General features: G+C 45.3%; 1 protein-coding gene across 3 annotated transcripts in view; it reads left to right on the forward strand.

The window, feature by feature from the left end:
• LOC146057878 (uncharacterized) overlaps positions 1-26,733 on the forward strand; it is a 77,096-nt gene that overhangs the window by 21,850 nt on the left and 28,513 nt on the right. For all 3 annotated transcript variants that reach the window (XM_083169676.1, XM_083169674.1, XM_083169675.1), the window contains exons 4-10: positions 6,512-6,555; positions 8,030-8,106; positions 15,205-15,257; positions 15,716-15,808; positions 18,158-18,186; positions 20,265-20,353; positions 22,700-22,728. In XM_083169676.1, coding sequence (XP_083025802.1) covers positions 6,512-6,555; positions 8,030-8,106; positions 15,205-15,257; positions 15,716-15,808; positions 18,158-18,186; positions 20,265-20,353; positions 22,700-22,728 — 414 coding nt within the window. The remainder of the gene's footprint in view (positions 1-6,511; positions 6,556-8,029; positions 8,107-15,204; positions 15,258-15,715; positions 15,809-18,157; positions 18,187-20,264; positions 20,354-22,699; positions 22,729-26,733) is intronic.

Genomic DNA, 26,733 nt, shown 5'->3' on the forward strand with positions numbered 1-26,733 from the left:
CTTGTGAGCGCTATGAGTTCTGCAGCTTGTGCTGATTGATATGGAATGGGTCTCGCTTCTAAAATGTCATTTGGGAGGCGTACCACTGCGTAGCCTGCCTGATATGTCGAGTCATTGGGTCTACTACAAGAACCATCCATAAATACATGGTCAGAACCTGGTATTGGTACAGGGGAAATGTCAAGTCTAGGGGAGGTCTCTGACTCTATTGATGCAGAACAGTCATGATCGTCAGGAATGTCATCCTGGGAGCCCTTTAGTCCTAAAAGTGCATTTAGAATGGGTGCGGGGCCTGAGGATGCGTTTGCATACTTAATGGTGAGTGAGGGGCTTCCTAGCAACAGAACCTCATATCCACTAAGTCGCTGGGCTGACATGTTGTGTGTGTAGCCCTTTAAGTAATGCTACAACATTATGTGTGGTATGGAGAACAGTGGGTGAGCCTAGGGTGAGTGTGGTTGCCATCTCAGCTACCATTGCACAGGCCGCCAGTGCCCGAAGACAGGCAGGCATACCTTGGACCGACACCGGCATCACTTTGGAAAAGAATGCCACGGGGCGCAGCTTACCTCCATGTTTTTGTGTCAGCACACCCGCCATGGTTTTACATTTTGTCCCTTGCATATAAATGAAATGGTTGAACATAGTTTGGGAGGGTCAATGCCGGACTTTTCATTAACATACATTTTTAAGGCTTTCATATGCATTTAACATTTCTTGTGACCATTGTATCTGTTTAGGTTTGTCATTGAGTGTGGCTTGTCTCAAAATGTTATCATAGTAGGAACAGTCAGAAATCCACTGTCTGCAATAATTTATCACTCCCAGAAAAGACAGCATTTCTTTCTGAGTGGCTGGGCGGACCAGACCCAGTACAGACTGTATGCGTTGTGGGCTGACTTTCCTTTCCCCTTTTGTCAAGACAAAACCTAAATAATCAACATTCTTTTTGCACCATTGCATTTTTGCTTTTTGACACTTTGTGCCCACATTCACAGAGCCAGTTTAACAGTGATATACCATCCTCTCGGCATGCCTCCTTTGTTGAACTATAGATAAGCAGATCATCTGCATACTGTAGCAGGACTGAACCATAGGGGGGGTGCCAGGGGGGTTGTGGCTTGGAGCACGATGCTGTACACAACAGGGGAGTCAATATACTCCTGTGGCAGCCTGCATCATGTTAACTGCTGGCCTCAAAGAAAATGCAAATAACAGTTGTGTCTGGGTGTCCACAGGTATGCTAAAAAATATATTTTTCCAATCAGTTACTGAGAAGTAGGCGGCATCTACAGGGATGGCTGAGATGAGTGAGTTTATATCAGGTACAGTGGGTGCAATGGGAACAATTAATTGGTTTATTGCTCTGAGGTCCTGTTGACCATGTCTGAGGATTTACAGTGTCTAATTCTGTGTTTGGGTCAGAACTGTCAGTCATGAGCAAGTGTGGTGATGAAACATCAATTTCCTTTCCTGCTTCTGATGGACTAATTGTGACTTCTAGCACAGAGAGAAGATCTCTGCCTAGCAAATTGATTGGGCAGTCAGGTATTACAGTAAATTCATGTTTTTCTATGTCATGGCCCTTTAAGGTCTGTCCCTGCCAGTCAATCTGAAATCTGGGGTTGTCTCTAGGTCTGGGTTGGCTGGGCTGCATGGGGTTACTGACCTGTCGGGGTTTGTTTGAAGGGAACGGACAGTCTCTAGCCCAATGGCTATCCCTTTCACAGTTATAGCAGCTTGTCTGCCTGTTGGGTGGGGGTCCCGCAGGAGCCCTCTGAGGTAGTCTGTCTCTAGGAGAACGGAATGGTTTATTCTGTCTCCTAGGATTGTTTTGATTTTGGAAGCGTGTGAACGGGGTATGTGATGGTGTGACAGTGTTTCTTTTAACTTCAAAACAACCTGCTGCTTCCTTTTCATACAAATGTTTTTTTAAAATCCTTCACTGTATCAGAGGTTCAAGTTGAAACACTCTGCTTCACAGCGAGGCTATACATCGGCAGCAGATTATTAATGAAAGTGGAAACAAGTAAATTATCATTATGCAGAAGCGGCAGACCTGCTTCCTCGGTCCAGCACTTCTTGAATCTCTTCCAGAAATTTGTCACTGTATCTGTTTACAACTTACAGCTATGGGGAGAGATGAGCGTGCTTTAAACACTTCATTCATATGTGCAGCAAGTTGATCCCACATAGCATCTATGCCTTCTTGTGTATTAAGTGGGTAACCTACAGTTGTTTGTGTGACTGAGGGTACACTGATAAGTGGAACTTTTTCCCAGTCTCATTTATTGTAATGGTCAATTATACCATCAACAATGAGTCTCATATCTCCTTGGGTAAAGCTGCGTCCTTTGCATGCTTTCTTTAAATATATTATACATCCTATTGGTGTTATTATTGGTTTGGGACGATTTTTAATTATCCTATCTATCCCGCTAAATTGTCTACTCAAGGGTTAATGAAATAGTAACTTGTGGGGGAGACACGGGCAACATATTCTTTACATGTCTCTCCTGGTAAAAGCGGGGGATATTCTGTTTCTTTACTCTAATATAATCCCATAATATAACAGTATGTCAGTCAATATGGTCACAATAATATCTGTCACAAGTCAAGTCGCAATTGTACTTAAAATTACTTTAAACAAAATGACATTCAGTAGCCAAATCAATTTGCAAATCTACTTAGAATCGCTCTACACAGTAATGACACTCAGCGGCCGCACACTTACCAACCGTCCACTGAGTATCCTTAATACAAAAATATGCAGTACAATTGTATGTAAGACAGACAGAACACTTCAGCGTACGTGCACTTACCATCCGTTCACTGAGTGTTTAAACAAATACACAGTTGCAACATTAACAGACAAACATGTACATACATATATTTAGGCGATCAGATCGAGGAGGCTTTCTCTGTGAACCCCTGGTTCAATTGCGGTATCCCGGATACCTGTTTCGTAATCTCAAGTCCCGGACTTGAATTACCTTTACGTGGACCCCAGGTCCTTTTTTTATGACGTGGACCCCTGGTCCTTGTATCCCTGATACATTTATGGCGTCATAAATTTCCTTACATACAATTACGTAATATTAAGTCCCGGACTTAAATATTACCTTGTCACGTGTTCCCGGAACACGGAGTGAGTTCAGATTCTCAAATTCAGCAGGTGGCCGCAATCCCGTGGAGGGGACGGCCGGCTGAATCCCAGACGAAGCCCTCAAATTGTAAGGATAAATGTGTAGCCCCTCGACCTGGTGGCCCCTTAGGTACCAGTGAGAATGTGATTTAACCCTACACACCAAACACACGGTGGCGAGTCAAGAAACATTCTGGTTTATTAAGAGTTTAACAGTAGGTTAAAAGACATGATACATGGGTGTGGACAAATGTATGGTACTTTGTTATTGGCTGTTTAACAGTTGCTGGGCAGATTAAACAGGAGACATACAAGATATTATACACAAGAGAATGGGTGAGAGAGGGGGGGTTTTCATTATAAGGGAGTTTATGCAGGTGCACGCTGCATACGAAACCACAAAAGGGGGAGTAGTAGAAACTTAGATAAGACACGCTTAGGCTTACAGTATGACCTTGTAATGTAGCCATAGAAAAACCATAATGAGAACAGTTCTACGTGCAAATTCTTATATGCTACATGGGTTCAAAATTTTAACCCTTCATGCCCACACACTAGAAAGATCCGCCACACAATCGGATTTTATGGTAATAAAATTAATTTATTAGCAAACCAATGTATATTATACTGTACACATTGGTTTATTAATAAATTAATTTTATTACGATAAAATCCGATTGTGTGGCGCTCTCTGAATATATGCGATTTTTCGTTTATATCTGTCCCCTCCTTTAGTGTTCTATTTAACAAAATATCCAGTTTGTTTCTCTGGGAGCAGCCGTGAGTCCTACTATTTATATCTCTTTCCAAGGGTAATCCACGCCCAAAGTATGGTGAGAGCAGCGGGCCACACGAGGGGACAAAGTACAGTGTGCAGCACTCCAGTTTGGGATTTTTTGGGACATTTGAAGGGCACTTTTAATTTGACACTTAAGTTGTAAAAGTGCTTTAGTATACACTTGTTTAACGCTTACAATTGATTGTTTATTTTATAATATAATATATATATGGTCCTGAGATAGAGGCTACACTGATGTCAATACACTGTTGAATCAGTTTGTAAAGTTGGGTACACCCTGAGAGATATGTTATATGACCGGGCTGTTTGGACCAACATATCTCTTAATTTGGTGCAGTGTGTATGCCCAATATGCTCGTGCTTGCGGTCACTATCGATGTCAGGTTTCATGTACTGCAGAGACCTAACAGTATCGTTAGCGACACCATGTATGCCAATTACCCCCCCATGCTGCAGTGGCGGGGAAGGGGGTGGCAAAAAACAGCATTTCCAAACAAGTAGGACATATTGAACCCAATTTCTTGGTGTGCCATGGACATTTTTGCCCATGACACTCCATGACATGTTTAGCTGTTTCCTAAGAAATCTAGACAAATCGCTTAGCAAACAGCCAAAAATCGCCCCATGCGTATGCCCCGTAACTTTCATCCCAACCATGACTGAATGACCGCAGCACTGGATCAACTTCTCCCAGTATCTGACCATTGAGTAACCCTCTGGATGTCTAATGCTGGGGCTAATGAAACCAGTTGTGACATGCCAAAAAATGGGGCTGACCAAACCCCCCCCTTCTGAATACTCCATGTCTTCTTCCCCAAATGCCTCCGCAGCATGTGGTGTCCCCTGCACTGAGACCCTGGTCGCAGTAACATCACAGCCTCAAAGACAATTAACAATATTAATTATAATGTTATTTTTATATAGCACTTTTCTCCTGATAGGACTTAAAGTGCTTTATATTTGCCTTTACAGTACACAAAAAATAAAACCAGCTTAGCAGTGGATATTAGTGAAATCCTGGGAGCGCAGGAAAGTCTTGAGTTTATTTTTGAAGGATTCTACAGTGGGGGCTTCTCCAACTATGCAGTGAAGAGAGTTCCACAGAGTCGGAGCCACATATCACACAATTAAAAAATATTAATATTTACAATTTATAATAAACTGTGTTCAAAATATTAGCCAGATAAATGGTTAACAACAACTTTAGTGGGCAGTTTATATTCCGGGTGTTCTGTGGCATAACCCAACTGTAATACTTGGATATTGTTTTATAGGCTGTTATAAGTGATGTGGAATTGCGTTATTTTGTTTGTTTAGGATGTCCAAAAAATACTTAAAAAATAACACAAAGCTTTTATGTCATACAAATTAAATGATTTCAGGTACACATATATATACCGATGGTACTATAAATATCGGTACTTGTTTCCTAGCACGGCCACAATCGCATTGATCTTGTGCCCTTAATAGTGGTATGCGATGGCCCCCGATGCGATGGACCCGATTCCCCATTGAAATGCATTGAAAAGTTAAAAAATCGCGTCGGTCGCGTCGCATGCGGCTAAATAAGCATTAAATGGTCCCGACGCGATGCCCCCAATTTCCCATAGGGAACAATGTTAAATGGCTCAATTTACCCAAATCAACAGGGAACAATGTTAAATGGTCCAGAAACCCCCCAAAACACCCCATAACAGTGAAATGGCCCCCCAAAATTAGTTAACGCCACCCCACGATCAACGTGAACCCGAAGCGTGGCGAGCGGCGGCGGTACGCGTCCTCCGACCTTTTCATACCCCCACTATCCACGTCGGCGTGGAGTTGAGAATAGAATAGTGTAGCGAGCGCAGCGAGCCACCGAGCCCGAAGCGTGGCGAGGGGACGCGGATACCTTCACAGGTATAACTGTGAAGGTATCCGCGTCCTCTTGCGGGGCTCGCTGCGCTCGCCACGCTTCGGGCTCGGTGGCTCGCTGCGCTCGCCACACTATTCTATTCTCAACTCCACGCCGACGTGGATAGTGGGGGTATGAAAAGGTCGGAGGACGCGTACCGCCGCCCCTCGCGGGCTCGCTGCGCTCGCCACGCTTCGGGTTCACGTTGATCGTGGGGTGGCGTTAACTAATTTTGGGGGGCCATTTCACTGTTCTGGGGTGTTTTGGGGGGTTTCTGGACCATTTAACATTGTTCCCTGTTCATTTGGGTAAATTGAGGCATTTAACATTGTTCCCTATGGGAAATCGGGGGCATCGCGTCGGGACCATCGCATGCGATTTTTTAGCACGCATGCGATGCGACCGATTTGATTTTTTTACCTGCGATGCCCCCGATTAGAATCGGTGTGGCCGTGCTAGGAAACAAGTACCTAAATATCTGGTATTAGATAAATGTGCACTTTCATACAGTTAAGGTAGAAAAGACAGGTAACCAGTGTGTGTCTGAAATTGTCCTGTAAATGTCATACATTTTTTAAAATCTCTTTCTTGTGTTCCTACATCAATTATCTCACCATGTACTTTGACTGATATTAGCATATTTATATGTTAATTGTTTCCTGTCCTATTACAGAGCTTTTTGTGCAAAGCATAAGGAACAAGCAAAGGTTGCAAACAGTAAGTTTTATATATAGATTTCATTCTACCAACTACTCTATCTATGTAGATGAAATATTATTGCTTGCTAGAGTTCTATTGCCTGTTTATATGTCTCATATTCCATTCTTCCAGTACCTTGCCTCCATATTTAGGAGGGTATTCAATCCCCGCCGGTAATTCCGACAGGGCAAATAGCGACAGGCACCTATTCAATGCTGTCGTTTCCAACAGCATTGAAGAGGCGGCTTGCCAGAATGGGCTCGACTGGATTGTGGAGTTCACGGCCGGATTTCGACAATCCACGCCCGTTTACGCCAATATGCTCCCTTTTCGCAGCTCGACAGGTGAAACAGTGAATTCCACCTGCCGATAAACTGGCGAGCAGACTGAAAACAGGGTAGGGCTCTGACTGTCGTAACTTTCCGCCCGTAATCATTTAATACCATTCTGCTTACAGATGTAGCCAAGCTCAGTTTAAGTTCCGACGGACAGGGGTGGCGATGCGATGATGACATGGGTGCAGATGCGATGTTGAGTGGGCAGGATGCAGCATTTTCTGGGAGTGGTATGGAAAGTGCAGGCATGCCCGGGCCACTCCGGGGGAGGGCAGTGGCAGCTGCATGACTAAAGGTTCTGCAGGCTCATTGCTGGGAGGCTGAGAAGCCGGGATTGGCTGGGCAATTATGACAGGGAACCAGACTACACATGATTGGCAGCAGAAGATCTCACACAGCCTACCACAGGTGTTAATTACTAGCAAGCATAGTCTCTCTAGGAAACATGATTTCAGTCAGTTTGTAGCTGGCTGGAATACACAGAAGTGAATAGCAGAATGACAGGCCAGATACACAGGATTCAGGCAGGATTGTAACACCAGATCTCTGTGTGGTCGGTCCAGAAATGGCACAAATGACAGTAAATCCACAGGATAAAATGGTATTCTGGTATGCTGATGAGCAGTGGATGCTTTCCAGATGGACAGCTGGTGGATGGTGATTAATGGAAGTCCTGTGTTTGAAAATAGGTATGGTACATCCCGGGGTTGGTTCAGACTGCAAGTGGAAGGGGTGTCCAAGCAGCTCCGTGACGCGTTTCACCACTCTAGCTGGCTTTATCACCTAGAGTGGTGAAACTTTTCTATTGTCTTTTTTACGGAACTGTCCCATGTATCGAGCAGCTGCAGGAAACTCCACTCTTGGTGAGCGCCCCCTAGTTCTGCCCCTTGTGGGCCAGTCCTATCTTTGTACCATCTTCCTGTCAATCAGCATTTATACAGCCAGTGCTAAAACAATTAGCACCCAGCCAGCCTGCAGATCAGATCTGAATAACCCTGTAAACCTTCACCTCCTCCAACATCAATAATCAGCACTAACAGTGCTAATATGAGGCATGCGCAGACCAAGTATCATCACTAACATCCGCAAATGTCACATAGCGTCCGTCTCTGAATCTAGATATTTTGAAAGTACAAAAATGTGTTTTTAATCCTCAGACAAACAATTGGATGATGACTTTGACACTAGAATTAAATCCGACACATCTGACGAGTTTCAGGAAGAGACATGGCAGGTAGGAGAAATGATGATGATTATTATTATTATGTCTGCAGCAATGTTCTTTAGTCAGAGGGGCCTGTTGGGAAATCAATGGATCAAATGTAACAAACCTATGTTTCTAATTGACCTAGGTCAGTACAGTACTTTGATTTAGCTTTGTGGTGCAATCTCCTTCGAGAAAATTTGACCAAAGTCTAAAGGGTGGTGTTTTTCAGGGTATTGACACTGCTTCAGGAGTGCACGGTCTGGACAGCTTTTCTGGGCCGGCCGCAGCGGCTGCGTGATATCACACACAGCCACTGTGACCCAAAACATGGGGCCCGGAGCCTGCATTCATGATTGTAGAACTGTGGAGCGACCTTATTTATTCACAGTTTCTTATATAGCGCAGCAGATTCCGTTGCGCTTTACAATTGTAAACAGAGATAAAACTAACTGGGTACCAACAGACAGACTTGGAGGTAGGAGGGCCCTGCTGCAAGCTTACAATCTATAGGGACATAGGAGGGAAACACAAGGACAGGCACCAGTAATAGCATAGCTTGTAGGTCCAGAAGGGAAGCTATATAATACGTAAGTGCCTCAGAGGGTTATGCGTGTGGAACTTAAATATGATTGGCTTGCCTGAAGAGGTGAGTTTTTAGGGAACGCTTGAAAGTTTGGAGGCTAGTGGAGAGTCTTATTGTGCATGGAAGGGCATTCCATAGGGTGGGAGCAGCCTGATGAAAGTCCTGTAATAGTGAATGGGAGCTGGTTATACGTGCAGAAGAGAGACGCAGATCTTGTGCAGAGCGGAGTGGTGGAGATGGGAGATATTTTGTGAAAAGTGCAGAGATATATGCTGGTGCAGTATGGTTAATAGCTGTATATGCTAGCAGAATGGTTTTATATTGAATACGGTGAGATACAGGCAACCAATGGAGGGACTGGCAGAGCGGATCAGCAGATGATGAGCGTCTTGCTAGGAAGATCAGCCTAGCAGCAGCATTTAGAATGGATTGCAGTGGTGAGAGTCTGTTCTTGGGAAGACCAGTTAGGAGACTATTGCAATAATCAATGCGGGATATAATGAGTGCATGGATAAGAGATTTAGTAGTGTCTTCTGTGAGATAGGGTCGTATTTTAGATATGTTTTTTAGATGCATGTAACATGATTTGGTGACAGATTGAATGTGGGGAACAAAGGACAGGTCAGAGTCGAGGATGACCCCTAGGCAATGAGTTTGTGTGGTTGGGTAGATTGCCGAGTTGTCAACGGTGATGGAGATATCAGGATGGTAACTGTTCTTAGCTGGCGGGAATATAAGTAATTCTGTTTTGGAAATATTGAGTTTGAGGTGGTGAGAAAACATCCAAGATAAGATGGCAGAGAGGCATTCAGAGACTCGGCCCAAAACCACTGGTGACAACTCTCATCTGCATATAAATGATACTGAAATCCGAAAGAGCTGATGAGTTTGACAAGACATGAGGTATAGATGGAGAAAAACAGATAACTTAAGACTGAGCCTTGCATAACTCACTGCATGACTGACAGAGGTAGTGAAGAGGAAGTAGAGTCAGAGAAGTGAACACTGAAAGAGCAATCAGATATGTAAGATGTGAACCAGGAAAGGGCTGTATCATTAAGACCAGGGCTGGGCAATTGCGGCCCTCCAGATGTTGAGGAACTACACATCCCAGCATGCCTTGCATCAGTTTCAGCATGGCCACATAGCAAAACTAATGCAAAGCATCCTGGGATGTCTAGTTCCTCAACATCTGGAGGGCCTCAATTGCCCAGCCCTGATTAAGACCTACGGAGTGTAGTGTTTATATGAGAAGCGTATGACCAACAGTGTCAAACGCAGCAGAAAGATCTAGAAGAATAAGTAGTGAGTGATGGCCTTTAGACTTGGCAGTTACCAGATCATTAACCACTTTAGTCAGTGCTGTCTCATTGGAGTGTTGGAAATGAAAGCCTGACTGAAGCGGGTCTAATAGGGTGTGTGAGGTGAGAGTAGACAAGTCTCTCCAGTAGCTTGGAGAGGCATGGGAGCTGAGAGATAGGACAATAGTTAGAGAGAGAATTAGTGTCAGAATTGTGTTTTTTTCAGAATGGGAGTAATCACTGCATGTTTGAGCAAAGAAGGAAAAGTACCAGTAGCAAGAGAGAGATTGCAGATTTTAGTTAAGGTTGGGATAAGAACAGGAGACAGAGCTTAACTGACTTGTGCAGGTATAGGATCAAGGGGAGAGGTAGTAGAGTAGGAGGATAAGAAGAGTGTGGAAACTTCCTTTTCATTTGTGAGCTCAAATGAAGAGAAAGAGCCAGAGGGTTCCGGTGGGAAAGAAAGAGGGTTAGAGGTTGTGGAACAGCATCCCATTTCAGGCATTGCCACATGTTAGCCGCAGGAGTTGTAGCTGTGTGCCAGTTGTATATGCCTGTACTTGCTACTTGTTTCTTCCTGTTGCTTGGTATGCTGCTGTACCTTTAAAGAACTTGAACATAATTGCGTTTTCCTCCTATTCTGTCTTTGTTTCACCCTACATCACCTCACATACTGTAGATTTAGTTACTCACAACAGGGACTATTTTATGACATATACATACATACGACTTCAGGAGTGCACGGTCCGGACAGCGCAGGCATGTCAGGATCGTTTTATGGGCCAACGGCTGTGTGACATCACACGCAGCCGATGTGACCCAAAACATGGGGCACGGAGCCTGCATTGTGTAAAACTGCGGTTATGCTCAGACGTACACACTAGGGCGGAGTGAAAAAACTGAAATTGAGAAATTCAAAATCGGCTAGTGTGGGAAAGTTGTGACTTGACCTGAATAAGAAACGTGCAAAAGCATTTTGATCTGAGTCAACATCTTCTGTTCTGGCAAGAGGCCTGAAGTTTCACTTTTTTGGTGAAAATGACGAAAACTATGAAGATGCTCTGATCTAGTTAAAATTATGTTAGGATGTCTTAGGGCGGGATGTACTAAAGGGAAAATGCGGTAAAACCCCCGTTTTACCGCATTTTCCTATGTACTATCACCGATTCGCCCCGTTTTCGCAGGCCAGGGTATCGCCACGATACCCTATAGAAGCCTATGGGCTTCTTTCGCCGCCCGACGTACGTCGTTCGCGCGCCGCCCCCCCTCCCGTCCTCCTTTAACCTCCTCCTCCCCCTGGTGTGACAGCCGGGAGGACATCCGGCTTCAGGGGGGAGGAGGAGATGCAGGGGGACGCTGGCAGCCGCCGGGAGGTGACGGAGACCCCCGCAGCCCACATCACAGGTATCGCGGGGGTCTCCGTTACCGCAGCCCGATGCTGGTCGCATATGTTAGTACATATGCGGTAGCATCGCGGCAGCTGCCGTGCGAAGGGCGGGGATGTATGTTGATACATCCCGCCCTTAGAGTGGTTCATTAATATACTTTAGCATAGTAAAAGAGAGTACGAGATTGTCCTAGTGCAAAGTGACTGACTGGCGGGAGAAAAAATCCCTAATAATTGACCCATTTTCATGGTCACAATTGTGAATATTGTGTGTTTTCTCCTGAACGTGTTTATAATAGAAGAAGCACAAATACTCTAAATGGAATTTCGGTGACACTGTGTATAACACTGCATAATAGCCCTTAATCAGAGCTGATCCCAGTACAAGTTTGTTCTCAAAATGGGCAAAACAAATGCTGCATTGCAGGTGGGGCAGATGTAACGTACTGAGAGATTTACATTTGAGTGGGGTGTGTTGAAACTGAAATCTAAATTACAGTGTAAAAATAATGCAGCCAGTATTTACCCTGCACAGAAACAAAATAACTCACACAAATCTAAAGGTGGCCATACATCTACAGATCGATTGTCAGATTGGGCCGGTTGGAACAAACAGCTGGTAATATCTGAATGACAGTTTTTCAGCACTTCAAAGCAAATGGTCAACTGTCATTTGCTCTCATCTTTTACCAGGATTTTGTTCCAACCAGACAGATCGGACAATAAATCTGTAGATGTATGGCCACCTTAAATCTCTCTGCACATGTTACATCTGCCCCACCTGCAGTCCACCATTTTTTTGCCCATTTTGAGAACAAATTTGTACTGCGATCAGGTCTGATTAAGGGCCACTATGCAGTGTTATATTTCACACAGTGTCACTGAAATACATGAAATTGGATTTATGCTGCTCTATTTGCAGTGCATATACAAAGATAGACAATCCTGTGTATATAAATAAGAAATAACTATTGCAGTCTGTTATTGAAAAACAGTAACTGTTACAATAAGTATTACAAGTAACAGTGTGAACTGTCTAATGTATCATTTTACATATCACTTCTGTTTATTGACAGAAAAACAGTGTTGCATCCCCTATACTGGGAACATGATTGGGCTGCATTACAGCATATAATTATGCCAAAGATAAGGCAATATATTAACTGTTAAATACGTTGAAGTGCATTATGATGTAATAAATTGTAAGCTTGCAGCAGGGCCCTCTAACCCCCAAGTCTGTCTGTCATTACCCAGTTTGTTTTATCACTGTCTACTATTGTAAAGCGCAACGGAATCTGCTGAGCTATATAAGAAACTTTGGTTAGGAAAAAAAAACAGTTTGTATCCCAATTGCACACTGAATGAGAAATATACAAATAATAATCAGATAATACAGAGATCTTGGTTGCATATATCTGCAGAAAAAGGGCTAAGCCCCCAGGCCGTACGTCAAGGCATCTCTGTCACTGGGGGTCCCTAACACTGGGTATGGGTCTGGGGTGTGGGCCCACAATATGCCAGCACAGGCTGACTACTCCAGGGCAGCACACAAATGAAAATTAGTAGGGGTTAATAAGAAGCACATAAGTGCTATGTAAGGAGGTGAAGGTGTGGTTAAAATAATACATACAATGTGATAGGGAAAAACATATAAGAAACTGTAAATAAAGAAATAAATAAACAAATACATCTAATGTTTAGGGGGAAAAAAAACAAGAACATTGATTCAAAAAATAACAGGTTAATCATTCTATGAGTGGTGTCCAGCAGTACATATATGCCAATCACTGTGTTCATTTCTAGGTAGCAGGGCCGTCTTAACAGCAGTGTGGGCACCTGGGCAAAGCAATGCACTGGGGCCCTTACCCATTCTCCCCTCCTAGGGGTGGGGGGTGGTATCAGCAGCAGCTTTGATGTCCCACGGGTGGCAGGGGGTGCTCTATCTTCCATTCAACATGTAGGACCTGGAGCAGTAACTTCTGCTAATTACTCCTTTACTGCACAGGTGGTGGGAGGGTGAACACTAACGTGTGGAAGGGGGCACTGAGCTGTATGAAGGGTCCCTTGTAAATGACTTCCAGGGAGGTAGGGGGTGTTTTATACACAGGGGACGGTTGGATAATGGAGTGGGCTTAATATTCGTCATTTTCCGGTCGAAGGGCAGCTTGTTTGACTGCAAATATCGCCATTATCTGGAAATAGATTTCTTAGCCTAGTATAAAAACTTCCCAAGTCCCAACTTTCAGGAGGTGCTGGGAACTTGGGTATCAGAGATCAGGAGCCAGAGCAATCCATTGACAAAAATATAAAACTACACCAGACGTTTGGAGCTGGAGCAGGGATCGGCTGCTTGAAGGCTGATATCTCTGGTTCTGGGTATGATAGAGACAAGCCGCTAGTGTCAGAGAGAACCTGAGAAATATGACTGGAAATTGTAATTAACAGGTCGGATGTGGACTGCTGCTTTGAAGTTGGATATCTGCAGTTCTCCAGGGCCGATTTTCAAAATTCTGGTATCCCTGGAAAAAGGGGATCCTCAGCTATCAATATAGAGCCCTTATACGCCTGGAGCCCCAGGGCAAGTGCCCATTAAGCCCATACAAAAAGATGGCCCTGCTTGGTAGGATTGATCAGCAATACTTATTACAGCATAATGCACTTTAATGTATTTAACTGTTAATATATTGGCTTATCTTTGGCATAATTATATGCTGTAATGCAGCTGCAGGTGGGGCAGATGTAACATGTGCAGAGGGAGTTAATGTGGCCATACATCTACAGATTTATTGTCCGTTCTGTCTGTTTGGAACAAAATACTGGTAATGGATGAGAGCACTTTGCTTTGAAATGCTGGAAAACTGCCAAAACCTGTCATTCAGATATTACCAGGTATTTGTTCCAACCAGCCAGATCTGACAATCGATCTGTAGATGTATGGTCACCTTTAGATTTGTGTTGAGTTATTTTGTTTCTGTGCAGGGTAAATACCGGCTGCATTATTTTTACACTGCAATTTAGATTTCAGTTTCAACACACCCACCCAAATTTAACTCTCTCAGCACGTTACATCTGCCCCACCTGCAATGCAGCATTTGTTTTGCCCATTTTGAGAACAAATTTGTACTGCGATCAGGTCTGATTAAGGGCCATTATGCAGTGTTATATTTCACACAGTGTCACTGAAATTCCATTTAGAGTATATGTGCTTCTTCTATTATAAACACTTTCAGGAGGAAACACACAATATTCACAATTGTGACCATGAAAATGGGTCAATTATTAGGGATTTTTTCTCCCGCCAGTCAGTCACTTTGCACTAGGACAAGCTCGTACTGTTTTTTACCATGCTAAAGTATATTAATGAACCACTCTAAGACATCCTGACATAATTATAACTAGATCAGAGCATCTTCATAGGTTTCGTTATTTTCACCTAAAAACTGAAACTTCAGGCCTCTTGCCAGAACAGAAGATGTTAAATCAGATCAAAATGCTTTTGCACGTTTCTTATTCAGGTCAAGTCACAACTTTCCCACACTAGCCGATTTTGAATTTCTCAATTTCAGTTTTTTCACTCCGCCCTAGTACACACGCCTTGAGGTGTTGCATCACAACGCACACAAAGGCACGCATATATTGTAGTGTGAAAGCACATCCAAGAGTGCTACATATGTTATATAGATATATATATAGATATATATATATCTATATATAACATATTTAGCACTCTTGGATGTGCTTTGCTAATACATTACAATAAAATGAAGATACGCTTGCATATTGGTATCTATATTTACTGTTATTGGCCACAATTTGAACCTATGCAACACATTTTCCTTTTTTCCCTTTTTTAGAAAAGCAAGCAAAAAAACACAGAAAGGAAACATGGAAAGACCAAAATGGGAAGGTAACATTTTTTTTCTTTTTCATGGTAAAACAAAAGAATAGACATTGGGACTAATTCAGGCCGCTGTTGTGCAATTTCACAAGCCGATCGATTATCGAACGATTGCGCATGCACCTAGGTTCGCAGCGTACATGCGCAGCGGCAAAAAAGTGAAACCAAGTTATATGTCCCCTTGGTGCCTTGTATACTTACACGTGCACCTGTCACCTGCCCTGGCACAAAGGGATCCCAGTGTATCGAAAGATGCATCATTAAAACAATATATATCAGCATCTTGTAACACAAATAAAATACCGTTCCTATTATTTAGTTAAAACATTCAGTATATTGTACTCGACACCCTTTGTGATCAAGAAAGTGGTGAAAGGTTTGTTAGAATAATAATTGACATTGAAATATTCACCATGGCTTTGTCATAGGCACTAATTGTTTCTCATTTGTTTTGTTTCTTTTTACAGAATAACAAAGCAAACTAAACTAACGAGCAGAATGCCATATAATGTTGTGAAGAGACAGAAGAAACTCAACAATGGACAGTTCAAATCCGCAGAGTAATGCCTTGCCTGCGCAGTCTATCTATAGTTGGAGATGCTGACTTAAGCTGTGTACACACAGGGCTACATCGTCAAAATCGCTTAGATTGTGTCCCTGAATCGCCCTGTGTGTACACAGCGGGCGATTGCGATGCACGGCCCGGAAGCTTCGCTATTGCCTGGCCAAATAGACGCTGCAGGCAAGAATATTCCTGCTAGATCTGCAGTGTTTATTAGGCGGTACACACGGGCTGCTGCTGGGGATGGCCGCCGGCTTATCTCCGGTAGCAACAGGGAGATTTTGACTAAACAAGATCGCTAAGTCAAAATCTCCCAGCTATAGCACGTGTGTACACCCCTTGACGTTGGTATCTAGCAGGGGAAACACTGGGAGATTTTGGCTAACCTTCTAGGAGATTTAGACTATCTAATATCTCACTGTGTGTACACCCCTTCACATCCACAAAATACATCTAAAGCCATGTACACTAGACTCCGTCCCGGTGATTTCGGCTGAGCCCCGTGTGTATCAAGATGTAGTTAAGTCATCAGAGAGATGGATAACTACATCCTGCCAGCCCTGGGAGCAGCGGCCAAATATACAGTGTAGCAAGAATATTCTTGTCTGCACTGTCTATTTGGCCGGGCGAGTGCAACGCTACGGGGCAGCTGTGTACACACGGGGCGATTCAGGCAAACCCACTAAGTAATTTTGACGATGTACTCACAATCGCCCCATATTTACTCCCCATAACACTACTACCAGAGACTACTTGGTTGATTTTCAACAGCTTATTACATAGGACCTTCCTATTGATTTGTCACTGTTTCCAGTTGTAAAGTGCAACGAGGCACCGGGCCATGCCGAGCAAAGCGCTACACTAATTGGGAGTCCATGTCGACAGGTGTCAACATTAACACCAAAAACTTGTGAAAACTCATGTTGACCTTTTCATCTGTCGACAGTTTTTTCGTGTGGACCTAGTGACTTTTTTGTCAGTGTCTACCTAGTGCATGTCGACCTTTTGTCTCTGTCAACCAATTTTATACCCTTTTGGTATTTACCTATTGACTGTGTAGACACTGTAGACCTTTCAGGGGCAGATTTATTAAGCTTGGTGAAGTGATAAAGTGTCTGTTTTTTTATCAACGGCCAATCAGCTCTGCCTATCATTTTTCAAACCAAGCCTGTAACTTCACAGTTAGGAGCTGATTGGCTGGTGATAAAAACCAGACACTTTATCACTTCACCAAGCTTAATAAATCTGCCCCTCAATCCTCACCTGTAATATAGTTCTCTCTGATGTCTCCTGTCTGGTTTATATGAAACTTAGGGCCCATTCAGCACAGTTACCAGAATAGTGAAAATCTGTGAATTCTGTTATCCTGTGCATGTTTGATGTGTGACCCTTTAAACTGCGTTTTTTTTATTGCGAAAAATGCAACCCCAGTCTGAAAGACAACGGGGGCGGCGGCTTCGCGTTTTGGGGGTATGGTCCAGTCAAGGCATGTCGGGCTGTGTGATGTCACATGCAGCTGCTGCGACCCAAATGATGGTGGCCCTGCACCTGCCTTTGCCGCTAGGCTGCGCAGCTAAGTGGCTACTGGCGTTATGCAGTCACTGTATTGCAAAGTGCTCAAATAGTAGCAATGCAATTGGAAAATATTTTTGAAAGCATCGTGGGTGTCCAGCATGCTGCTGTCAAGAGCTGAATTAGACCCTTAGTCCCATTTACATCTTTAGTAATTGATGATTACCCTCTTTATCATTTGCTAAATTCTATAAATGGCAAGTTACAATCAACCATTTGCTCCCAAACACTAGATTTGATTTAACAAATATGACCAGTGTTGACCAGGGACCAAATGGCTGATTGTCATATGCTCGCAGCATTACCAGATGTAGGACAGATGTTCGATGATGGTCAGAATGGCGGCGTTTTTGCCATGGATCCAAATAAATGTCCTTTTTGTAAGATCATCCACACAAAATTGATCCAAAATCGACTTTAAGTAAATATATCCCTAGGACTGCTAAACTCTGTTATGCTAATTACATGGAGTATGAAACGTAAAGGTGGTCATATACTACTGCTATGTATTGTAGCAGTGTATGGCCATCAGACCCCCCTGAGCTGCCCGCATGTGGTTCTTTCACACAGGACCCTATTCGCCACCGCCGGGAGTGAGTCTGAGTCCAATGCAGACCTCGCATTGAACCAAAGCAGGATGTTAAACACATCCGATTAGGGACCAAAATCGGACTAGTGTATGGGCACCTCTAGATTCTGTGTTTAATGTAAGCAGTAGCCATTTTTAACTTCGTATCTTATTGGGATTTATAATATTTTTTTTTCTTTTGTACAGGAAGAAAATTAAAACAGAATATGATTCCGGTGAGATATCCTTTAGGCGCTGTATTTTTATGGATATAGATTTTGCAACTGTTTTATATATATATATATATATATATATATATATATATATATATATATATATATATATATCAGCTGCAACACTTACATACTAGCTGTAGCTATGAAATGTGAACTACACACATTTAGGTAATTTACAATCCTCATAGAGTATCTTGTGGAACCAATATGCCCATTTCCCCAGTATGTACTGTGTAAGTGCTGCCACTGGTGGTTTCCTAAGTACTGCTCATTAACCAATCATCTGCAATAATGACAAATATACATATAGGACCTTATTCTGGTCAACATATAGGACCTTATTCTGGTCCACATGCACGCTGCAATCCCCTGTATGGGTGCGAATGGATGTACAATCATACACCTCTATGGTGTCTCTGATCTGCGAGCGCCCCATGCGGGAAGCTGACACACACTGATGTCAGCTGCCCGCACCATCGCTGGATTTCCCTGGGAACTGCTAGGTGCGAGTGGGATGGCGAACATGTAATTTGCTGTACCTGCTTGCACCCTGCATGTGCACATGCGCAGGAATGCGTCTGCGCGTGTGCAATACATTGGTTTTGCACGGGGACTGAATCACTTAGAATAACCCCCATAATGTGCTGTCACACATAAATAAAGGCAAGTTGTTATGGCACAAATGGCAGCCCACTAAAAGCAATGGCCAACTGCAAGTCACTGCCACCTCAGAACTGCAATAATCTACTGCAGTGGTGGGCAACAGGTGGCCCGCAGGCCGGATGCGGCCCGCGAAAGGCTTACAACTGGCCCGCCACTCAAACCTGTAGCACAATGACAAGCGGCCTGACGGCTGAGCCGCTTGTCATTGTGCCCTATCTGTGCTGCTGCTGAGGAGAGCAGGGACACACGCTGCACTGCGACCTCGGGCAGGGGAGAGCCAAAGACTCTGGAGAACGACGCGTCACTTCTGGCGCAAGGCATCTTGGGCAATGTAGTACGGGATCCCGGCCGCTGGGAGAGCACTGTCTGCTGCTTCTTGGATGCGGCTCCTCCCTCATGCATATTTAATGAGCGGCTGCCCGGACATCAAGACGTCACTCCACTTACATTTTGCGCTGCAAAGTGCGGGGGCAGGACGACACCACCGCGGCCCACCAACAACATGTGGAGGTGGCCAGCATGCTGCGCAGCAGGAGATATGTTCTTTGGAGCAGGTGAGTGGCTGGAGTCACGGGCGGCTACCCCTGCCACTGCCTGCTTCTAATGAGGTCGGGAAGGGGACTCAGAGTTTTTACATATGAAAGTTGTGCCTTTCCTCTGCTGCCTCTTCCCCAAATCCCTGCCACCACTATCTCAGAGTAAGTGACCTCTGAGACCTGAAAGTTTATAAATATAATATACATAATGGGAGAAGTGGAGGTTATCAATGGCACGGCTTGCAGCTTAATGATTTCTTTATGTGCTTGGGCATGCACATGACATATGGGGACATTGGAGGACTGGATCTTATTTTATGCTTGCAGCTTTCTTTCTGTGTTTGGGCATGCACATGCCATGTGAGTACATCAGGTTTGTTGAGGGGATGAGCATCATTTTGTCTCTGAAAAGAAAATGGTGTCCATCCCCTTAACAAACATGAAATATGTCCCCACATGGCATGTGCATGCCCAAGCACATAAAGACAGCTGCAAGCATAAAATAAAATCCAGTCCTCCAATGTCCCCATATGTCATGTGCATGCCCAAGCACGGGTAAGTTGTCCACCAATTTGCCCGGCTGTTGCCGTTATTACCATGCATGGTAGGGAGGGAAGTTTATTCTTCATCTCCTTTTATGGGACCCCACATGAGACTGTAACAATATTTCATTATGGGGTCTTGCTGAGACATAAAAATTACAGTATTTTTGTTATATAAATAATTTGTTTTTATTCAAGTGTTATAGCAAAGTGCAATGTGTTGTTTGTGCTTGTATTGTAGTAACCTATGTTCCGAGAGACAGACTTTCTCATTTACCAACAAACTTCTGGGTTATGGTTTCTATGACATCATTCATATTGGGGATTTGTTTTGCAGGAGTCATACAAAAACCCAAGAGAAGGATACGGTCGGAACCCATCCTGGGAAATGGTTCAGCTGTTACACAAATGACAGAAGATAATGAGGTCAGTATGTCACAATAAACACCAGTGATTGCAGACCAGTAGCCCCATTCACACTAATGGTTCTTCCAGCAGCTCCAGCCTCGAGTTACATGACTAGCACCATCAGCCTTTAGGCTGTGCAGTGTCAGCCACCTTTCCTGCTAAACCCCTTTTATGTTTGGCAGAATTTCCCAGCAGCTTCTTAAGTGGGTTTTGATGGATTTTGTAGCCTCAACGGTGCACATCCTGAGCGGGTCGTGCCCCCCGCGTCATCGTGAGCGGGTCGGAAGAAAACACTGACGACCCGCTCACAATATGCATCGTGAGCCGGTCGTCCTGGTGTGTACCCCGCATAACTTGCTATCAATTTTGACTTTGAAAATTAATTCAAAATTAATAGCCAGAATTGTTCCATATGTACACACAATTACAGTAGTTTTGAATTTAAAGCAGTGGTCTCCAACCTTTTTTGGGACGTGAGCTACTCGAGACAACATAAACCGCGGTACTTGTGAGTTATCCGGGCGTCCGATTTTTTGATTGTATGCCTTAAGTTAAGGCATACAATCAGATGCGATGCGATGCGATATCGCATCGCATCGCATCGCATCGCATGCGACCATCGGATGCGATGACCCGATTTTTCCATAGGAATCAATGTTAAAATGATTCCTATGGAAAAATGGGTCCTTTTCATACCCCTACTATCCAAGTGGGCATGGAGTTGGATATAAACCTGTGGCGAGCGTAGCGAGCCACCGAGCCCGAAGCGTGGCGAGCGAAGCGAGCCCCGCGAGGGGACGGTATTCCATGTCCCCTCGCGGGGCTCGCTACGCTCGCCACGCTTCGGGCTCGGTGGCTCGCTACGCTCGCCACAGGTTTATATCCAACTCCATGCCCACTTGGATAGTAGGGGTATGAAAAGGACCCTTTTTCCCATTGAATTCCATGTTAAAATGGACTCAGTCCATTTTAACATTGATTCCTATGGAAAAATCGGGTCATCGCATCGCATCGCATCGCATCGCATCCGATGGTCGCATGCGATGCGATGCGATGTCCCGATCCGACCCGATTTAAAAATCGGACGCCCGGATAACTCACAAGTACCTAAACCGCCTGAAGAGCTACTAAAGTAAAAAAAAAAAGAAATCTGCCTAATAAACGAAAAATGCCCTTTACACATTATGCCACCCACTGTAATGCCCAACACATTATGCCACATACCGCAATGCCCCAGACACAATATGCCACACACTGCAATGTCCAATATGTCGCATACATGCCTCCCAACACTGGAGTTAGAGAAGGGACATCTGCCCGAAATTAGGGGGCATGACCTACTACCGTGGTACTCCTGCATGGCCATGTCCCCCATTTTTTCCGCTGTGGTGGCATGGGGGATATATATCTGTGGAGTCTGGTGTTATCAAATCAATACTTCATTGTGTTGAAAAATTTCTCTATGGTCCATAGAGACATTTTTCAACACAATACAGTATTGATCAGATTACCGCATGTCTAGGTGGGACGACTATGTCACCCCATCACCTCTCCGTACTCCCATCACCCTTGCACATCTCCGTCCACCCTGCACCCCTTCAGCCCCTGTCCCCCTTGCACCTCTCTTTCCCCCCTGCACTTCTCCATCACACCAAACATGTATTGCACACACTTACACTGACAGAGGGAGGATGCCCAGCAGCTGTCATTGATGCCTGTCTGCTGGTCTGGGCAGCGACTGTTTTAACCTTTAAGCCTCTCGCCTCTTGCTGCGGGGGAGCGGAGTGTCCGGGCACCATAGCCTATGGGGGGAGCAGAGTAGATGTGGGGAAGCGTAGTGCCCGGGGAGCAGAGATGACTGGACGGGCGGCTGAGCGGGGGGGACAGACGCTAGAGGTAATATTTCACCTCTAGCATCTGATAGTGAGCATAGCGCTGCAGCGATACCCAGAAGTGCCGGGAGCGCCTAGCGCTGTGCACCCTGTCAGGCGCTAGAGGTGATATTACCTCTAGCGTCTGTCTCAGGGGAAGGCGGCGGGTGATGGAGGGACGGGCAGGCGGGCGCAGAGTGGTCGGGCCACCCGGATCGCTACCGCGAGCTACTGGGTTGGCGACCACTGATTTAAAGAAATATGACATTTTATCTGCCAAAATAAATGGTGACAAATGACCATTTTACCAAATCGCTGCTTGATGAATTTACCCACCAAGAGTTGTAGTTGCTGCTTGTGGAGCTTATAACGTCATAGATGTGGCTGGTGTTTATACCTGCATGTGGAAACCTGGTATTGGGTCTGGTTTGAAGCCTACCGTGGCTTTGTTCCTTCATAATAATAGTAACTATCGATGTGTGTTTATGTTTAGGAAGCACCAGGACCATCTGCATCCGCTCGGTGAGTCTTCATGTTCTAACAACCATAAAGTAATAAATGCAGTTAGAGTATAGAGACATCTGTGAACACCGACACATGTCCCGATATCGAGCCGGCTTACGTATGCATCGAAATCGTAACACATGGCACGAATATGTGGCACAATGAGGCCGGAAGTATTGCGGTGCAAGTTCAGTGGATGTGACAGATGCCGTAATGAAGTTTGAGGATTGTAAAGGGGCAATTATTTTCAATGCCAAACCATGCCATGTAAATTACTGCCCCTTTGTCTGACATCCCGCATGGCTGCCGGATTCCCACTGGAATTTATCCAGCCCAGTGTGTCCCAAGTATATGCGTATGTTGAGCATCTTGTGCAAATGCAGACTAACAGGAAGTAGGTGTCTCTGGGTAGTGACTGGTCTGTGAGACCCATGGACATGCTTTTTCTGGTGGGAGTGCTTTATGTTCATCTTCATGTGTACAGCTCAGGGAAGCCTGTTTCAGATGGATGGATAGCTTGCATCCAGCATGGGACTGGGGCAGGGGCGGATTGGCCTGCCGGGAAACCGGGTATTTTCCCGGTGGTCCGGCTCATATAAGTTATAATGCGGCCGCTCACCCTCCCTGCTGGGCCGCAGCACTATGCCATCATTAAACATAGACATGGCCGCTGCCAGCCCTGGCTTGCCCAAACTTAAAATGGCCGTGGGAGGGCTGGTGTGCATGCGCGGCTGCACACAGCTTCTCCCGCGGATCCAGTGGTGCAAGTGTGGCGGTACGGCCATAACAAATGACTCGGAGAGCACTCACTGTGCATGCGCAGGTTCACACAGCACGAACATGCACATGCGCAGTGAGCACCCTCCGCGTCTTGCTGCCACTCGGAGCAGGCTGATTTGCGTGCTGCCACCCGGCAGTGACCTCCTACTGTCAGTGCAGCACATGCCAGCCAGGACACAGTGGGATGCAGTGCACAATCCTTGCTCCCTCCACCCTCTGTCCCCTCACCCCGCAGCTCACTGTTCCGTGTCCCCATAGCTCAGAGCCCACGCAGCAGCGGCAGCATGGTGCCCCCCGATGCCAGCTTTGGTAATGGGCACCTGCTCCCTGTAGGGAAGGCCAGCAGTAATGACGATGTGGCAGCAGAGAGCCAGGCCATGCTGCCCCCTGGGGCTCCCCAGCTAGAGACCCGCTGGTATGCACCCAACTCTCAATGAAGCCCACATGTGAAAGTATGGAGGTATCTTATTGTGATGCTTGTATGTACCAATTTCCATGTGTAGAGTCTGTATTCACTTTTCAAACACTTGCTATGTATGCTGTACTTACAGTATATATCTTCCCCACTATTGTTTTATTTATCAAATGAATCTTCTTTGCCATAAAAGTTAAAACAAAATGGTGGGTAAGGAGCAGGATGGACTTCGATTTTGCCCATGTGATATACTGTATTTCCTTGCTACATCCCTACTATCAATGTCATTGTCCCACAGTCAGTAATACGAATGGTACTCTTTACCTAGAACGGCGCCCACGATTTTGATCTTAGGCTTCGCAAGGTAAAAAATTGCGTCGGTCGCATCGCATGCGACCAAAAAAAATCGCATGCGATGCGACCGTCGCGATTACCGCGATTTTACATAGGAAACAATGTTAACTGGCCCAATTGACCCGATTTTACATGCGATGCGACGCGATTTACATTTTAACATGCATTTCTATATAAAATCGCGGGCATCGCATCGGTTGCATCGCATGCCATTATAATGGCATGCGATGTACATGTGATGCCCGCGATGGGCGCCGTTCTAGGTAAAGCGTACCATACGAACTACTAATCCAAATTTTTTCTACATGCACCATTGCGCGGACCGGTACTTGGAGGACAGATGACATAGCCAGCAGCTCAGAGAGCCAATAGCCATGCCCCCACAGCGGCGAAAATGGGGCGTGGCCTTGCTGAAATAGGCCATGCCCCATATCGCACAACTTTGGGGTATTGCTGTAGTAGCATATAAAGTAAGCTCAATACCACAACTGTAGGAAAATCACCCGCAGATGCCCCAACTCGAAATCATAGTAACTGAGGGGTAGATGTACTGTATAAAGCAGTAACAAGGGAGGAGAAGTGAGCCAGAGGAGAAGTGGCCCATGGAAACCAATCAACACTGAAGTAACATCTATAATTTGCATAATATAAAATTATACAGAGCAGCTTATTGGTTGCCATAGGCCACATGTGAAGTGTGTTGAGGAAGTGTGTTATTTGTTGAAGGTGCAAGAGGAAGTAATGAGAATATTATGTGACCTAAATGTGTTTTATACCCCTTTCACCTCACACCTCAGACCCGGGTTATTGCCGGGTTGGTGACGGACCTGGGTTGAGGTGCGGTGTGAAAGTGCCACAGCTTATAACCCAGGTCGACCAATCCTGCAATTCGACCCAGGTAAGAGTTAAACATGAGTCACCCACTGTATAGTGGGCTTTTAATGTGAAAGTGTTGACCTAGCTCTCTGATGTGAAAGGGAAATTATACAGTTATGCTGCTTTCTCATTGCCGCCCCTGCAAAATCCTGGGTTTTTGTTCCTGTGTTTTTGGCGGGGCACAGAGCATCTCAGCTCTACAGACCCCATTCATACTGCACCTTAGACCAGGGAAATTCCCGTGTCTGCCTCGTTCACACTGCTTCCCCTGATATGCCTGCCATCAAGTGTGTGGCATCTAAGAGCAGCTTTGATTGGATGTTTAAAAAGTATCTTTGATTGGCTGTTTAAAAAGCAGCTTTGAGCAATGCAATGAACTTGCTTTTTTCTCTTTCAATGGTCCTGGTGACACAGCTCAACACTGGGATGTAGGAGGGTCCGAAGGAGCCAGGCACCTATCCTAAAGCTTTAGAGGGTAGGCTCCTCCCCTACTGCATCCCTGGACTCTTCAGTTCGTGTTAGGTGCCCACTGGAGTGGGTACTATTCTAAAGGGCTGCGGGAGCAGCCGAAGAATTAGAGTAGTTAGGGAATTTTTATTGTTTTATTAACTTTCACCCTAGCTAGGTAGGCACAGTGTGAGGATTCTCATAGTGAATCCTCACACTGCTAGCGCAGCAGGAGCTGACAGAATCGCGTCCTGTCAGCTCACTGTGCACAGGGGAGACGCTGTCTGGTCTCCCTGTGCAGCGCTTACAGCCTCTATTAAGAGGCTGCCTGGGCTCCGGAGTACCCTGAAACCGGCTCCACGTTTAGGTGGGGATCATGGGGGACAGGCGCTCTGTGATGGCGGCGGCCATTTTATGCGGAGCTTACACGCTGAGCTCCTATATGAGAGGACAGCAGCGTTGTGACAGGCATGTTCCAAGTGGTCCCCAGTCGAGGGGGAGACACTGGAACTAGGAAATCCTACCTAGGGAGCGGCTGACTGGGGGTGGTTGGCGCCAAAAGTCACGGACCCCGCAGCAGCAGGGACTTTTGGTCTCTTCCCTCACTCTGACTTTGGCGCCTTTCAGAACGCTTGCAGCGGAGCTGAGCTGGCTTACTGATCCTGGCAGAGTGAGTTGGATTTCCTGGGCATCGTTTCCCCGCAGTTGAAACCAACAGACAGCTAAGTGATTGGGTGCATTGACTCTGTATAAACGCTGGTACATTGTTTGCACTGTATATATTTATATATTTTCACTTGCATCATGTCTGAGCATCAGGCTGTGGTTTTGGGGGAGGGAGCCCTTAGTGCACTGAGCGCGTGCAATGTTTGCACACAAAAGTTTGTCCCTGAGCAGATGGCCAAGGGGGGCTTATGTATTACTTGCGCTGATGTGAGACCCATGGGCAGTGAACCCCATAGGGCAGAGCAGATTGAACCCGCGTGGGCCAGGGCCCTAGGCAGGTCAGTAAACGCTTTGGTGCAGCTTCTGGACAGGCAGAGTGATGTGTTGGTAGAATCACAGAGACCTATGCCATCATCTCAGCAGTCTTCTGGCTCCTTGCCTCTTACCCAGGCAGATCCTGCTCTTATTCAGGTGATGCAGGATAC

This window comes from Crinia signifera, chromosome 2 (assembly GCF_055691185.1).
Source record: "Crinia signifera chromosome 2, ASM5569118v1, whole genome shotgun sequence".
Taxonomy (NCBI): domain Eukaryota; kingdom Metazoa; phylum Chordata; class Amphibia; order Anura; family Myobatrachidae; genus Crinia; species Crinia signifera.